Source organism: Erithacus rubecula (genome assembly GCF_903797595.1).
Source record: "Erithacus rubecula genome assembly, chromosome: 3".
NCBI classification, from domain to species: Eukaryota; Metazoa; Chordata; class Aves; order Passeriformes; family Muscicapidae; genus Erithacus; species Erithacus rubecula.
The window spans coordinates 17,356,898-17,372,114 of record NC_136689.1 but is presented as its reverse complement, the minus strand read 5'-3'; the positions used below and the strand labels follow the sequence as shown (position 1 = coordinate 17,372,114).

The 15,217-nt window shown below is 37.2% G+C and overlaps 1 protein-coding gene across 2 annotated transcripts in view; it reads right to left on the bottom strand.

Moving 5' to 3' along the window:
• The window catches only part of PIP4K2A (phosphatidylinositol-5-phosphate 4-kinase type 2 alpha), a 106,375-nt gene that overhangs the window by 35,260 nt on the left and 55,898 nt on the right, over positions 1-15,217 (bottom strand). For both annotated transcript variants that reach the window (XM_079302419.1, XM_079302420.1), the window contains exons 2-3: positions 14,416-14,513; positions 13,264-13,360 (exon numbers count right to left, since the gene is read on the bottom strand). In XM_079302419.1, coding sequence (XP_079158545.1) covers positions 13,264-13,360; positions 14,416-14,513 — 195 coding nt within the window. The remainder of the gene's footprint in view (positions 1-13,263; positions 13,361-14,415; positions 14,514-15,217) is intronic.

The window sequence follows — 15,217 nt, the reverse complement described above, 5'->3', positions numbered from 1 at the left end:
AACATAAACCTTGAAAGCAATTAACCTGGCAGGAGACTTAAGTTGTTTAGCTATAAAAAGCTGCAAAGAAGGTATTGGCTAGTCAGTCACTGAAGGAAAATGTGAAAGACATGAACTCCAAGTTTCAAGTACTCCTAAGGTGTAGTTTAACAGTCCTCATGAAAAGATTTTCATATGTGAATGAAATACAAGCCTGGGTTGTACTGGGTATGAAAGAGATGCTAATTGACCGGACATTAGAAAATGTGAAGCCCATGTACAAGAAGATCCAGAAGGAAGCTAACCCCTGTGCCAGGGAAGGTCACAGAGCAGATTGTCTTGAGAGCCACCACATGGCACATGCGGGACAACCAGGGAATTGACCTGATTTTCTTTTCTATCATAAGATGACACACTCAGTGGATCAGTGAAAGGCTCTGGATGTGCCCACCTGGACTTCAGGAAAGCCTTGGACACCCTTTCCCACAGCATCTCCTGCAGAAGCTGGCTGCTCATGGCTTGGCCAGCTGCTCTGTTGGATGCACAGAGAACTGTTGGGATGGCTGGGCCCAGAGGCTCTTGGTGAATGGAATCACATCCAGTGCTGATCCCCAGGGCTCAGTGCTGGGACCAGTTCTGGTGAATATCTTTATCAATGACCCACTGAGGGGATCCAGGACACCCTCAGTGAGTTTGCAGCCACACTGAGCTGGCTGGGAGTGTTGATCTGCTGGAGGGCAGGAAGGCTCTGCAGGGGGATCTGGCCAGGCTGCATTGATGGGCAGAGGCCACAGCTCTGAGGCTCAACAAGGCCAAGTGCTTGTGCCTGCTCCTGCCCTTGGGTCACAACAGCCCCTGCAGGGCTACAGGCTGGGGCAGAGTGCCTGCAAAGATGCAGGCTGGAAAAGGATTTGGGGGTGCTGGTCAACAGCAGCTGAACATGAGCCAGTGAGTGCCCAGGTGGCCAAGGAGGCCAATGGCATCCTGGCCTGGAGCAGCAACAGTGTGGCCAGCAGGACCAGGGCAGGGACCATCCCCCTGTATTCAGCACTGGGGAGGCCACACCCTGAATCCTGTGCTCAGTTCTGGGCCCCTCAATTCCAAAAGGACACTGAAGTGCAGCAGAGAGACCAGGGAAGGGCAATGGAGCTGGGGAAGGGTCTGGAGCACAAGCCTGATGAGGAGCAGCTGAGTGAGCTGGAGATGTTTAACCTGGAGGAGGCTCAGAGGAAAAGTGATCGCTCTCTGCAATTGCCTCCAAGAAGGTCACAGCCAGGTGGGAGTCAGTCTCCTCTCCCAGGTAACAAGCAAAAGGACAAGTGGAAATGGCCTTAAGTTGCCTTCATCTAAACAGATCCCTGTTCTTCCAGCAGTAGCTTTTTTTTTCCCCTAATGAAAATTTATTCTGCCTGATTGCTAACTATAATGAAAATCAATTTGCAAATAAAACTATCATACCAAAAATGTTGCTAACGTGAGAAAATAATATATCTCTAGATAATTATTTAGCTGCACTTTTTCTTAATGTTTTAATGGGCTACAAATAGTGATGCATTTATTTTTTAGTAGATGGGTATTTTATTAGTAGTCATGTATATCAAGATTAATTAAGAATGCACATAGCTATCATTTTACCACATGCATATTAATTTGTCAGAATAAACCAACCAACTTTATGCTAAGCAGCATCTTTCCATACATGCACAGATAACCCAAGTGCCCTCTCTCAATACTTTGTCCCTAGTAATAAATTAAGATCAGATGTTTAAACATTAAACATGTTTAAATAAAAAACAAACTCTAATTAAACAACTGCTTTGACACTTTATTTTTACTAACTCCCCACTCTTGTAATATCTCTCAATACAATGCACTTTTCAGATACAGAATGTAGTTACTTTGAATTTTAAAAGCATGTAGAACATGGAAGATATTGAATATTGCTATTTTCTGTCTTTCTTTTGATACTTAGCAGAGTTTGTTAAATAACTGTGGTCTAAAAAAGCAGAAAAAATAAATCTCATGATATCATATTATGGAGATTACTGGTAATTGCCACTTTCTTGTGTTGATAAATACATAGTTGAGTTCTGTATGTAGATGATTTTAATCGTAATGGCTAATTCTCACTTCTGTGAACACAGAAAAGTTCAAATTCCTTCTAAAGTAAAGCTTCCAAGTACCTTGCAAAATACCCTGTCCCTCAACTATACTAGTTATACTTGTTTATAGATAGAAATCAGTCTTCAGTAAAATACATCTACTGTTGCCTGGTGATGACAACAATGAATCTTTAAGGACAGAAATGACAAGAATTGGCTTGCACTGTCAAATCATCAATAACAAGATCAAAAAACAGCTTCACTGAAAGGATCAAACTAGGAGATTTTAGGAGTTTCTAAGAGGAAACAACATAGTTTTTTAAATCCACTGTCATTCTTTCCTTTTGATGTGGAGGAAGCTAACTTACCAGTTGGACTTAGACTGTTCAGGCATCTCATGGAGCCAAATACTAACAAGTTAATAGTACAGTTTCAGAACTGAAGAGATTCTTCATCAGAAAATGCTTCTTTTGTAAGTTAAGACACAGAATGGCCAAGAAGATCCTGCACTTCAGCCACTTTGAAGCACAGACATTAGAAAACCTCTAACTAGTAAGAAATATCAGAAACACCACACATGGTATCAAATTTCTCTTTTAAGTCAGACTTCAGATATATCTAGATAAGTTAACAAGTTTAACTTACTCTGGGGTTATCTTGTCCAAGTTTTTAAGTCAATGAACTTTATCTTAAGGCAGATAATAATAAAATTATGCAGTCAAGCTCATTAGACAGACTAAAAATACACATCTATTTGAATTGTATGCTCTGTTGTTCAGACAGCTATTGGTCACTTTGTACAGAGTTCTCCTACTGTTGAATGTTTTGAGATATGGTAGCATATCTCAAATGGTAGCTTCTGGGATCCAGACAGCTTTTGCCAGAGCACACAGATAAATTTCAGGGATGATCTGTACAAAAAATAAGAAAGATAAGTTGCACTGTAGACATCTGTGCACAAATTCCTGGAAGCAAAGCTGATTGAACCTGTCTAAAGAGAGCAGTGTAGTGCTTTTCCTGTGCTTGAATCCAGCAGCAAATTCAGTTAAGAGAGACCCACTGGGGTCCCTGGCAGCAGTATCTCTTTCTTAAGTAAGGCATCTCTAGTGGACTAGGGAGGAAATAAATAATGAAACTTAAGCATCTCCCTTTTCCAAAAGGAAAATATAAACGGTGTTGAGGGAGGGGGAAAGGAGAGATGCAGAGAGAGAGATCATGGCAAATACCAGATTGAATTCCCTCTGGCTCTGCTTCTTAATTAGGGGAAGACTAAGTGGAATACGAACAGATGGGAAATGAGCCACTCCTCACTTAGCACAGACAGATCTATGAGCCACAAAGCCAGAACAGGGAGGATATCCTTCAGATGGAGACAAAAAATGCCCAACTCTTACCCTCCAGGAAAGACAGGTTTGATGCTCTCGTACCATTGCTTACTGCTAGGACACAGCTCTCCCCTGCCTTGCCAGGAGCCAGCAGAGCACATCTCTAGCTGTACAACATTGGAGGTATTAGCCCCATTAAGTTAATAAAAATCAGATGCTTATACAATAGCATTAGTGAGCTCAAAATTCAAAGAAATAAGGGTCAGATTGCCCTGTCCTCTTCAAAGATTTTCTCAGCCTTCTCCAACTCTTCTACGGTGTGCCTTGGATCCCTGGCACAATTAAAACATCTGTCAGCCAGGCATACCCTGTTCCACTTAACAGCTTCACTTAGCAACTCACTGCAAGTCCCTTGCTCTGAGTGTGCATGCTCTGCCAATTCCCCATTCACTTCTCATTCCTGAAGTTTTAATCTTGTGCCTGCTGGTTTTTTGGTCTCAGGAGAGAGAAAAGGTTTTGTATTTTTAAAGTGTGAATACTTTCATGAGGTCACTTAAAGACTACACTAAATTACTTGTGTAATTACTTATACAACTGCAGACACATTTAACATGCCAAGCTCACAGATACCTCTACTAGATAAATTTCTCCATACGTTCTCCTCTTTTCCAAAGAGTTTCCCTCTGACAAGTCACTGGCTGGAAGCTTAAGTGCCCTTACAAATGAATATATAAAAAAAAAAACCCACCCATACTTCACTGACTAGCAGGCAACTAGAAATATTAATTTGATTTTCAGTGCTGAGAAGCTACAAATCACAGAGAATTTGCCCCATACACAGAATTAATTTCTGATAAAATAATAAAAGTAAAAAAAAAAAAAAAGAAAAAAGAAAAACTTTAAATATAAATTACTAACAGCTACATAATTTACTAGTACTTAACTTCCCAGAGAGCTCTTGAGAAAAAAAAAGTTAATCAGCACACCTAAATTACATGCCATCATTTCAACCAAGAACAGCATATTCTTTAGCAAATTACCTGAAAGCTTGTTTAACTTCATGACAGACCCACTGTTTCTCTCTCCTCTTTCCCAAACTCTCAGCAATCTGCACAGAGTTTTATTTCCTACAATAAATATGTATCAGGTAAGGAAAAAAAGTTTCCTTCCATAGGTGTTTTTAGGACTTGATCTACAATTCTTCGACATTCACAGGAGCTTCTTCTGGAGATTTCAACAAAATTTCATAAACTAGAATCCAACAGAACTGCTTCCCATCAGAAGCTATTTAATTTCATCCAGCACTTCCTACACTGAACTCCAATCTCTACTTTTGGATTAGGTAAGTTCCAGAAAGGCAGTTGTTATTTTTTTCTCTCTTAAAAGACCAAGGTTCACCACTGCAGGTTTGCTACTATTTAGCCATTTGTGTTGCTGGAAAGGTGAGTCTGATTTTGAATTTTAATTATTTCCTTCTCTGGTCATTCACATTTATTTTATTCCTGAAGCACCTAGTATTCTTTTTCTGCAAAGATACTCACATACTACTTCTGAACTTCAATTTTTGCAAGTGCAGCAGGTCAGACTGTTACTCCCAACCAAATGGCATTCTCTATGTCCTTAAATTCCTTTGACACTTTCCCAATATTTTTTCTATATCCAAATTTCACCTTCCTTTTTTAAAGACTACTAGCATCAAAACTATATATAGTGCTAGCTTCAGGTATAAAATAAGCAGATGTCAAAAAGAAGTTAGAACTCTTTCTGATCTTATTTTTATGCCTTCTAATTTATCCACCCCAGGGTGCAGTTACTCCTTCTAGTTTGAAGGTCCTCCTAGTGCTAAATTCTTGTCCTCTTGTTCCTTCTCAGAGCTCCTTGAACACAGCCCTTATCTCTGTAATTCTGCATTCCTTTAATAAGCATATAAGTATTCATTTCACTATATTAAAAGAATGTCATTTGGACAGGAATAGAATGCCAGGTGATCAAAGAGGGTTTTGTACAAAATCTTTGACTTTATTCTGCTTCAACATTTGAATGGATTTTGCATCCTCAGCAAGATCTCACTACAAGAAGTGTCAACTGCTCATTGACAATTAAATTTTGACTGCTGTAATTTAACTATCCATTATTTATATAATTTTTGGGTTTTTTATTATAAAGCTCTGCAATAATTAGAATTTTCAAAATCCAAGACACGAAATATCACGGCAATTATTTTGTAAGAAGCATTCTCAAGAGTCCTTAGAAACCAGCTAAAACACTACCTACTGCTTTATCCTTTGGAAGTCTATTTTTACTTTGCACATTGGTCAATAGAAATAGCAAGTAATTAATTAACAATAATAATCACTGTTAGTTATATCAATAGCAGATATTAAAAAACTAATCTAATTTCCAGAGAGGCTTTGATTATTTCTAAGAGTAACAAGTTAAGCTTGTTTGGAGCTATTTTATCTAATTGAAACTATTTTTCTGAAAAAAATACATGGAGCAAAGCCACTGAAGTACAGGAAGAACTCATCTCCCATCTCACACCATAACTGCAAGTTATATATAAATATAACTGGCAAACTATTGCCCCCCTCTTCAAAGACAAACTGCTGGTGAGGCTCTTCTTCCTCTGCCCACTTTGCTTAAAATGTTCACAGCATGAATTTTTATCTCCACAGTGGGAGGCCAAGGATTAGCCCCAGTCTCCAAGAGGGTGGAGAGATTTAAAGGTCAATTTAATTAGCTCATTCTAATCTCTCGCACGCCTAATGTAAATGTCATTGTTTTCTAACTGCTACTTTAGCAGACAAGATTGTATTTTAGAAACTTTGAACACATGAACTATGTGTTGGATGTAATACAAATACTCTGTGTAACTAATTTTAAAAGAGAGCCTAATAAAAATTGCCATTGAGTCAGAGCTTTTCCTAAGAAAGAAAAAATGGCAATAGGAAAATTCTGGTGGTAAAGCACAGAGAGCTTTAGAACAGTAATCTTTCAAACGGACTGGCTTAATAGCTTCTCATTGATTTAAATCTTCCCCATTTCATGATGTCTGGACAAAGGCAAACAACAGTTTCTGGTGCTGTGATCTCATCCAAAAGCTGTGGAAAACTAAAATGAGCTTCACAACCTCAATGTACCCTGAAGACAAATCAGATCACATCCCAGACTATTTAAGAGTGCCTCTGGGCAAACTTTGCATGAACAAATAGGCAAAAACAAGTGCACAGATGATGCTCTGTGATGACTGAAATCATAGGTCAGTGGAAAAGCCTGGCAGTGGCTCATGGCTGTTGGAGGATGATGTAGACACAGTCTGGCTGTTCTGCAGCAGAAGTCACAGTGCTGCTCTCTGGCCCAGGCACAGCTTCCCAACAAGACAAACCTGGAGCTTCCCCCAACCCTACTGTTCTTTTTTAGAGGACCTCGGGAATCATGGATATGGAAATTAGACCAGGATTACTGATTAAGAAGGACATTGGAGAAACAGTGTCATGCAACTGACATAGACGCTCCAAGGTTATATGCTGTAATTTGAAACAAGTAGCCCACTTCTGAGATGATTTTCAGGACAATGTTTTGTCAGTGATTTCTAGAGGGAAGAAGGGCAAACACTGGTGTTTTTTTAACAACAGAAGCACCAAACCCAGAGATATCTGGGTTATCACACAGGGACAGGATGATTTCTGGGTCCGTTTTGTGTGCTGACACTGTGCACTCTTGCCATTAAGCCAGCGCTTATCTGGAAACCCCATTGCAGAAGCATGACCAGGCAACACTGATCTCTGACACTGGAAAGTGTGCATGGAATCTGATGTGGAGAAAGGCATACCTGACCTACCAGTAACATATGCTACAAGCACATTCAGGGATGTAACCTCCCCTGCCTTTGTCAGATATATGGACAACTTTGCATGATGATTTCTTGACAGCTCATAAGCATAGCTCTCAAAAGGTCTACTGTGAATATCATGGCACCTCCTAAAGATGAAAACAGGATACCACTGGTCCTGTGTTGTACTCATCAGAAATATGGAGCTTCTTCTATGATCTCATTAAGATGTAGATGTACACATTCCAAACACCTATGAACATTTATTTAAAAAATTACATTCAGGCAGTGGTTATTACTGTGGTGAAAAACATGAAAAACTTTGACAGAGAAAGGAAAAACACAAACTTTTTATTTTCTGCATTGAGCTATCCTTCCAGAAGAAGGGTTATGGGTTCCTTGACTTTATTGAATAAAAGTTAATGAATAAAACATGAAGGTCTTTCCTAAATCAAGTTACCCTATTGAGACCGTAGATCTGGATTTGGAGCTGTCAGCTTAAGGCATGCACTTGCTTTGGAAAGAGGGCTCTTTTTCTGGGAGCCTTTTCCCTTTAGCCCTGCAAAGCTTGGCTTGAAGCCTTCCTTTCAATAGCTGTGTCTGTAAGAACTCAGGGAGTACCTATCAGTCCTTTCTTTTGATGTTGCCAGCACATGCTAAATTACTATTTTCCAGTTTGAATGCCTGTTTGTGAATGACACTCAGTTTAGGCAAGGAACAGACGAAAGCAAGGCAAGTTAAGTGTTTTCTAGGGAAAACTGAGAGAAACCCAAGTTAGAATTTCTGTTACTATATGTGCTAAGGTTAAGTGCCATCATCACTAAATTATTATATGGGCTGACACAAGTTTAGAATATTACATTTAGATTGCAAACTGCATTTTTTACATACTGGAAAGACTACAAACAGCACAGTTTTTGTTACTACATCTGGTTCAACATTTTACTATCACCACTGCCTACACTCATATCAAAAAAGATGTCAGCAGTTCTAAACAGTGTCAATGTCCATTTGGAATCCACAAACTGTATATCCTCTGCTACAGGAATCTCATCTCACAGATGAGCCCAGGAACTTTGCATGTACTGACAGATTTATCATGCTAAAATAAAATGACTAGCACTGGTACAAGAGAGCTCTTGCTTTGATGATTTTGAATGCATTTTATGGAATTAATTGAAGAGATTATCTTAGCACAAGCTCCAACGCCTAACAAGCTGCTGCTAACCTTGTTATCTGTAGTTTGATGCTAGAGGTGGCTTGTTCTGTCCCAAAACAAGAGGCAAGAAATAAAGCCATGAATTTTAGTGCAGAAGCACCAGCTGAGAGCTTTGATTAGTATTTGTTTATCTGAAGAAACATATCTTGGATTGCAGAATACTTTTTAAGTTCTTAAGATAATGTGTTAGGACTGGGTAAGTCTTGCAAAATTAACAAAATGTTTAGATACCTCTAAAGAAAATTATATTGAAGGCTGACATCTAAAATACAAGTCCAGAATTTGCACTGTTTTCCTGATGCCTTGTTTTGAATCTGGACGACAAATCTTCCTGCATAGAAAGCTCTGAGAGATACTGAAAAGTCTCTTTAACAGACTTATCAGAAGAAGTTAGAGATACTGAGTTCATATGGTTTGTTAATAGGGAAATTGTTTAAAAGCAGGAATTCTCAATTATTTTAATCTTTTATATGGAAAATTTTATATGGAAAAATGCTTAGAGAAATACCAAGCATAGGTAAATTAAAACACTTATAGAACCATCTGCTAAAAGTTCTTTATGAATTCTTTGTCCTGTACAGAGAATCTCTACAAACTGTTCCTGCAGGCAGGAAAAGTCAGATCTGAGCCTGTCTCCTATTACACTGAGCACTAAAACTTCAAGGGAAGTCAGTTGTGCTCTCCCTCATCACCAGCAGAAGGCTCATTGGGTGCACTGGGACACTGGTGCCCTCTGGTATGAGCAATTGTACTTTACTGGGCAAGGACCCAGTCTTCCTCTTGTGCCTAGCAGAATCCAGATGTAGGATTCAGCAATAACTTTAAGCAAGAACAGATGTGCTGGAGCATAGTAAAAAAGGCCTCCCTTCCCAGAGCAACAGCAGCAGAAGCATTTGTAAAGTAGTAGATCCTATTTTTCTAGATTGTTGGAGGGTTTTAGGTGGGCTGCCTGCCTGTTAATCTCTAATTTTGCAGTTTACAGAAATTTACCCTGTAATGTTTCTAACAGAACTCTACTCTTGGATTTTTTAAGAAAACAAAGTATGTCAACTAACTGGAGAAGAAACCCTCAAGAAAAACAGCTATCCCATTATTTGGGCAGGGAGGGGATGGGGGTGGGTAGAGGGGGTAGAAATGTTTCTGTATTGAATAACCTTTACAGTGTGTAAAGCTGAGGGGAATGCAGAAATCAAAATTAATTTAGTGCTTAGTGAGGGAATTTTTAATATCTGATCTGATTTTCTAATCAATTTTTTGCTTTTCTACTATAAACAGTTAATGCTCTCAAGTATTCTCCTGTGAATATTAGAAGGATTCTTTTTCAATTAAACAAGAAAACACGAACAAAATTACATAATTTACCCTATCAAGGCAAAAATCTGTCACTACTTAATGCTCAGGCTTTTGGAATTATTTTGACACTCAAAAAATAATCTTCAGAGATCCATATGTACTTTCTTGTGACATCCAACAATACAAAGAAAAACCATAGTCTCTTTCCCTTTGATAATTTATAGTCTTTGTAAGTGGTTAAAATGGTTTTAAAGTTTTTCCATCATTCAAATGCAATTTTGATTCATACTGACTGATCATCAGTTTTATTTCCCCTTTTAAGAAAAAACAGCCAGACCAGTTTTTAATTCAATGCAGTAACTGTTTTAGAAACTTTTTAACATAAGAACAAAATTTCTTAACCTGAAGACTTCTTTTGTCATAACAAGTTTGTATAGGCAATCCTTGAATGAAACTTAAGGTTTCACTAACTTCATACTGTATTTTCTATCCTGCTGTCCATTATAAAATTTGAATCACAAAAAAGTCCACACTCAGTATTAGCAACTGCACATGTCTCTCCATGAAATTTCAATCCTTGTTCAGGACTAAATGTCTCTTGGGGATGCCCAACTAGCCAAGAAATATAGACAGATGTAAAGTAGATTACAAAAAACATCTCAAAAAAAGGGAGTTGGTTTGTGTCATGTGAAGGGAGTTCATTCCAGGAATTGTAAATTGTAATTGCCATTACTAAAAGAGGCTTCCCATAAGGTATGAACCACACACAATTCAAGGAATTCCTCTGATTCCTAAGTCAAGACTACTTGGAGGAAAAAAAAACCCATGTACTTTGTAAGATTTGAACTTCAGAGACAAGAAGAGATCTCTGCAAGACAAGTTCCATATATTATTCAACATGTGAACTAAATCTACGTGTTAAGCAATCCACAAAATTATTACAAAATGAGAAACACCATGTAAAGAATTAAAATTAGTACAGACCAATTTTTTTCATGAGGTAGGTTTTGTTTTTTTAGTGCTTACTCATAAGGAAGGACTATTTGCCCTCTGGAACAACTCATCAAGGATATCAGCAGAACACTCTGAAAACAAAGGCATTTAAAATGAATATTCTTCAAGACTGTGACTGATGTGTCTGACTAATGAACAAGGTAATTGGGTTTGTTTATCTAAACCAAACCTTTCTGGCTCAACAATGGGAAGGACATTGTTCACAGCTGACTAGGACTCCCATCCTGAAAAATCACAATATAAGAAAAACTATCAGAGAAAATAACTTAATATTTCTTCCATAAGCCTTCCCTTACATCTACAGTGCAAACAATTTTTCAATTTCAGGTTTTATTTCTGAGACAATTTTAACCAGTAATAATTGGAATAAATTCCTTGAAGATAAAGGTTATCTGAAGAAAAGTATATATAGTGAAACTCCCTTTGTCAAATTAGATTCCCTTTTTAAATCACAGAGACTGTAACATTAAAATGAAAGCAACTTCTACTTTTAATAGGGATAATCTCTCTCTTACATGTGGGGAGGCAGATTTTCTTTATGTTTAGTTCTGTAAAAATAATTTAATTTTGAAAGCGAGTTCAAAATACATTAATACTTTGAGCATTTAATTTACTTTCTTTTTAATCAGATTAGTCCAGTAGAAAAAATTCAGAGTGATAAATTGCTTGGGCTGAGGAAAAAAGCAATAGGGAAGGCAGACATTGTCTTCCCTTAGGTTAAAATTAATATTAACTGTCTTGTTTTTCACTAAATATGCTTTAAATACTAAAAAACATGAGATTCTTTTTCTAATACATAATTTTGTTGTATCAAAAGACCAGGATGTAGTTACATGTTCCTATTTTGGATTGTTGATTGGTTACATTACCAAAACACATAGCTATAAAGAAGTATTTTTGGTTTTAATCTGAAAATATGTACAGTTTATCCAGTGACAGTTCCTTAATGCTCTTTTATCATTGTTATCATTAATAAATCCAAACAGCAGTATAACATAGTTACCACAGGAATTTGTTGTAGAACAGCAGTGCAGATAGAAACATTTCACAGTGCTGTGAAATGCAGCACTTTTGATTATGCCAAGTTTGCCACTTTTAACTCATTATAGCATCTTAAGTCTTCTAACATTTACTGAACTCTACTTTCCATTGTCTGGTAACATCAAAAGCCCATGTTCTAATGATAGCAAGCATGAGTTGACATTGCAATTTTAAGAGCAATCATGTGTCTTCCTTCTTTGACACTCATCCTTTTCCTTTGTCAAGAAAAATGAAATCTTCATATCAAGGGATCAAGTAACTTCTCAAGCAATAGAATCCTCCTTGGTCCATTAGCAGAACTGAACCAGGAATGCAATTTGACCTGTTTAAACTGCTGGCCTCAGTCTTGGTGTATTTCCTTTTAAACAGCTCTTCATAAATAGGATCATGAAAAATCATAGCACACAATCATGACAGCTCTAGCAAAATAAACCAACAATCCTCCACTGACTGGCAAAGTATCTTAGCAAGGTTACAGAGGCTGTATACTGAGATTCATAACCTAATCTCCATCTAAGCCCTGCAGATTTTAACCCACCTATGCATTTCTAACACACTGTTGGATCCTGAAAAGGGACAAATTAGTAAAAAGGACTGTTGAAGGACTCAGACATAAAATATTCAGCTTGCTCCACTGGCAAGAATGAGAGTGTCACTGTACAAATGCATTTTGTACCATTTGTTTAGCTACTTAAAACCACTTCTTAAAATTCTCTTAATATGTCTCAGTGACATTATAAATATAACTGCTGCTCACATCAAAACAGTTTAAAAGAGCAAAAGAGTATGAGAGGAAGAGTACTGGGCTCCACAGCAAGCATTCTTTAGGACAGAACATCTTGCAGTGTGACAGCAGAAGGAATTATCCCTGTGACTGACACGCTGTGCATTAGGAACTGTTAATGGAAAAAGGGAACTGTCTGTGAGACCTGGCAAATCAGGCTGAAGCAGAGTTCAAGGACTTTCTTTTGCAAAGGCAGAAAGAAACTGACTGCATGGAACAACCCTGCCAAATCTAGAGCAATTTCTTCCTTTGCTGTATCTGCTTTACACAAGCAATTTGTTTCCAGATCCTCTTAACAACAGGAAAATGAGACATGATGAAGCAGGAGGAAACTGACAGGGCACAGGTCACTCTTCTAACAAAAAAGAGCATGAAGGGGAAAAAAAAAAAAAGGTTGTGGTCATTTCAGAAATGAAAATTGAAGCAACTATTATCTGACTCAGCTGAATATAGAATCTCTTGCCAGAAGTGTCCAGACATCATTTTTCCTCCTTATTGCAGAAGGTACTACCCTGCAGCTTCAATAAATGTGGCTTACATGGAGGCAGACTAATGGAGAACACAGAGGACTAAGGATGGCAGAAGGGCAGGAACCAGAAGACAGCTGAGGCAGGCCAAAAGGTAAAACAGAAATGTGCATTTCACCTGCCTAGACTTTTTCTAAGTGAACTTACCTGAAAGTCTTGATCATCAATTCCAAATCTCTCTCTTAGATTACGGAAAACCATTGGACAATATTCTTTAAATTTGAAATGACTTGGCATGTTTTCTCTGAAAAGATAAAACCAATTCAACTTCACTACTGTGCATATATAAGTATGTTCACAGAAAGCTGACGGTAACAATCACCTTAAAATTTCTCTCTAATGCTTTTTCTTTTTCAGTGAGATTGGGTTATTTTGCTTTTCTTCACAATGTTTAACAAATGTTTATTAGCTTACTATAACATCATTATATTGTAGCTAAGTAACTACGACACTGATAAAATGAACACAAACTGTATTTTGACAATTCTGGAACATGAACTCAAAAGAAAACAATGCTTTCCCACTGCCCTAAACTTACTTCAAAGGTGAAATCTCAGATTGGATTATACATTAATTACTATACCATCTGTGACATCAAAAAGCATTAATAGTGCCAAAACCTCAAGAAAATTCAACTTGTTCAATACAGAACTAGTTTTAATATCTAAGTGTTCATTTTAGAGAAGTTATTTTGACCTTTGTCACAGAGCTGAAGACTCAAAGTAGCAGAATTTTTCTTTGCTACATATATTCTAGAATAAAATTCAGGTTAATACACAAACCAATATTAACACATACTGCTCATGGGGCACTTTATTTTTAAGACATAATAGATATTACATGAAATTGCCATAGTACTTTTGAAGCCTCTATATGATGGGTACAATTTTGTATTATAGAAAATAAATATCTGAACACTATTCACACTTGATATATAGGCTTTAGATTCTCATTCTTATTCAAATACTACACTTCATAAAGAGCACATGCACATGAAGTTATGTTTTTCAAAATACACAAATAAATGCTTATATCAACCATGAATAATCACACCAAGAAAGGATCACCTTCAATATCTAAGATACTCATAAGGCAATAAAAAAAACATATGGAAGAAAAACTCTACCCAGTAGCCTTTGCTGTTGCTTTTTAGAACAGCACAGATGGTTGTGTTTATCTCAGGATTAACTTAATCATCAAAACTTCAGTCCCATGCACGGAAAAATAACAGTTCATAGTACTTTATAAAAATATCACTGCCACTATCCACTTCTACACAAAATTGTTACTTGTACTTACTTGTTGAAAAGGTGATTGTCCACCTTTATCTTTGAGTACGCTTTGAAATCATCTGGCATCAACATAACAGGGATTTGAACATGGCTCAGTTCATTGATCTAGAGAAAACAGAATATATTTAGTTACTGCTGTCTTTGCAAAGATGCTACATATATATTTTAATTCTGAAAGTCTACTATTTCCTATATTCCAGGAGTGAATGCAGGTAACAGGAAGAAGGGAAAAGCAGTGTTATTCTTGCCAGATCAAACGTAATCTCAAGAGCAGCACTTTGGAAGAGAAGAAACAGCATTCCACATTTAGACTTGCTTCAGAAATTTAAAAGGTGCTTTAAAGCACACCTGGAGTGTACTTTTTATGGAAGGTCAGTGACAATGCCAGCAAAATGGTCTTCTATACCAATACATTGTTCTTGTCAGTCAAGCTGTGCTTTCCAAAGAGAATTCAAATTCCAATGACTATTTACCCCTGAAGCTTATGAAGTAATCCTACATGCCCGTGTCTTGAACTGTTTACAGAAAAAGTGAAATGTTGCATCCATGTGAATTTACATACTTGCAGTTCAACATGCAAAAGTTTGTTTCTTCCATTAGTGAAAAACTGAGATGAGTTCTTGTAAGTCCCAGTATTCAGGCATTTCTTTGATTGTTCACATTGCTCACATGAACAAACCATTTAAATAGATAATTTTTTTATTAGAAATAAAGGTGCATGTAAGTCCTAAGACTTCCTTTATTTTCTTATGCTTATGTAGATCACCTACTCTTTCTATCTTAGAAAAGAATATTGTCAGTATTCTCCA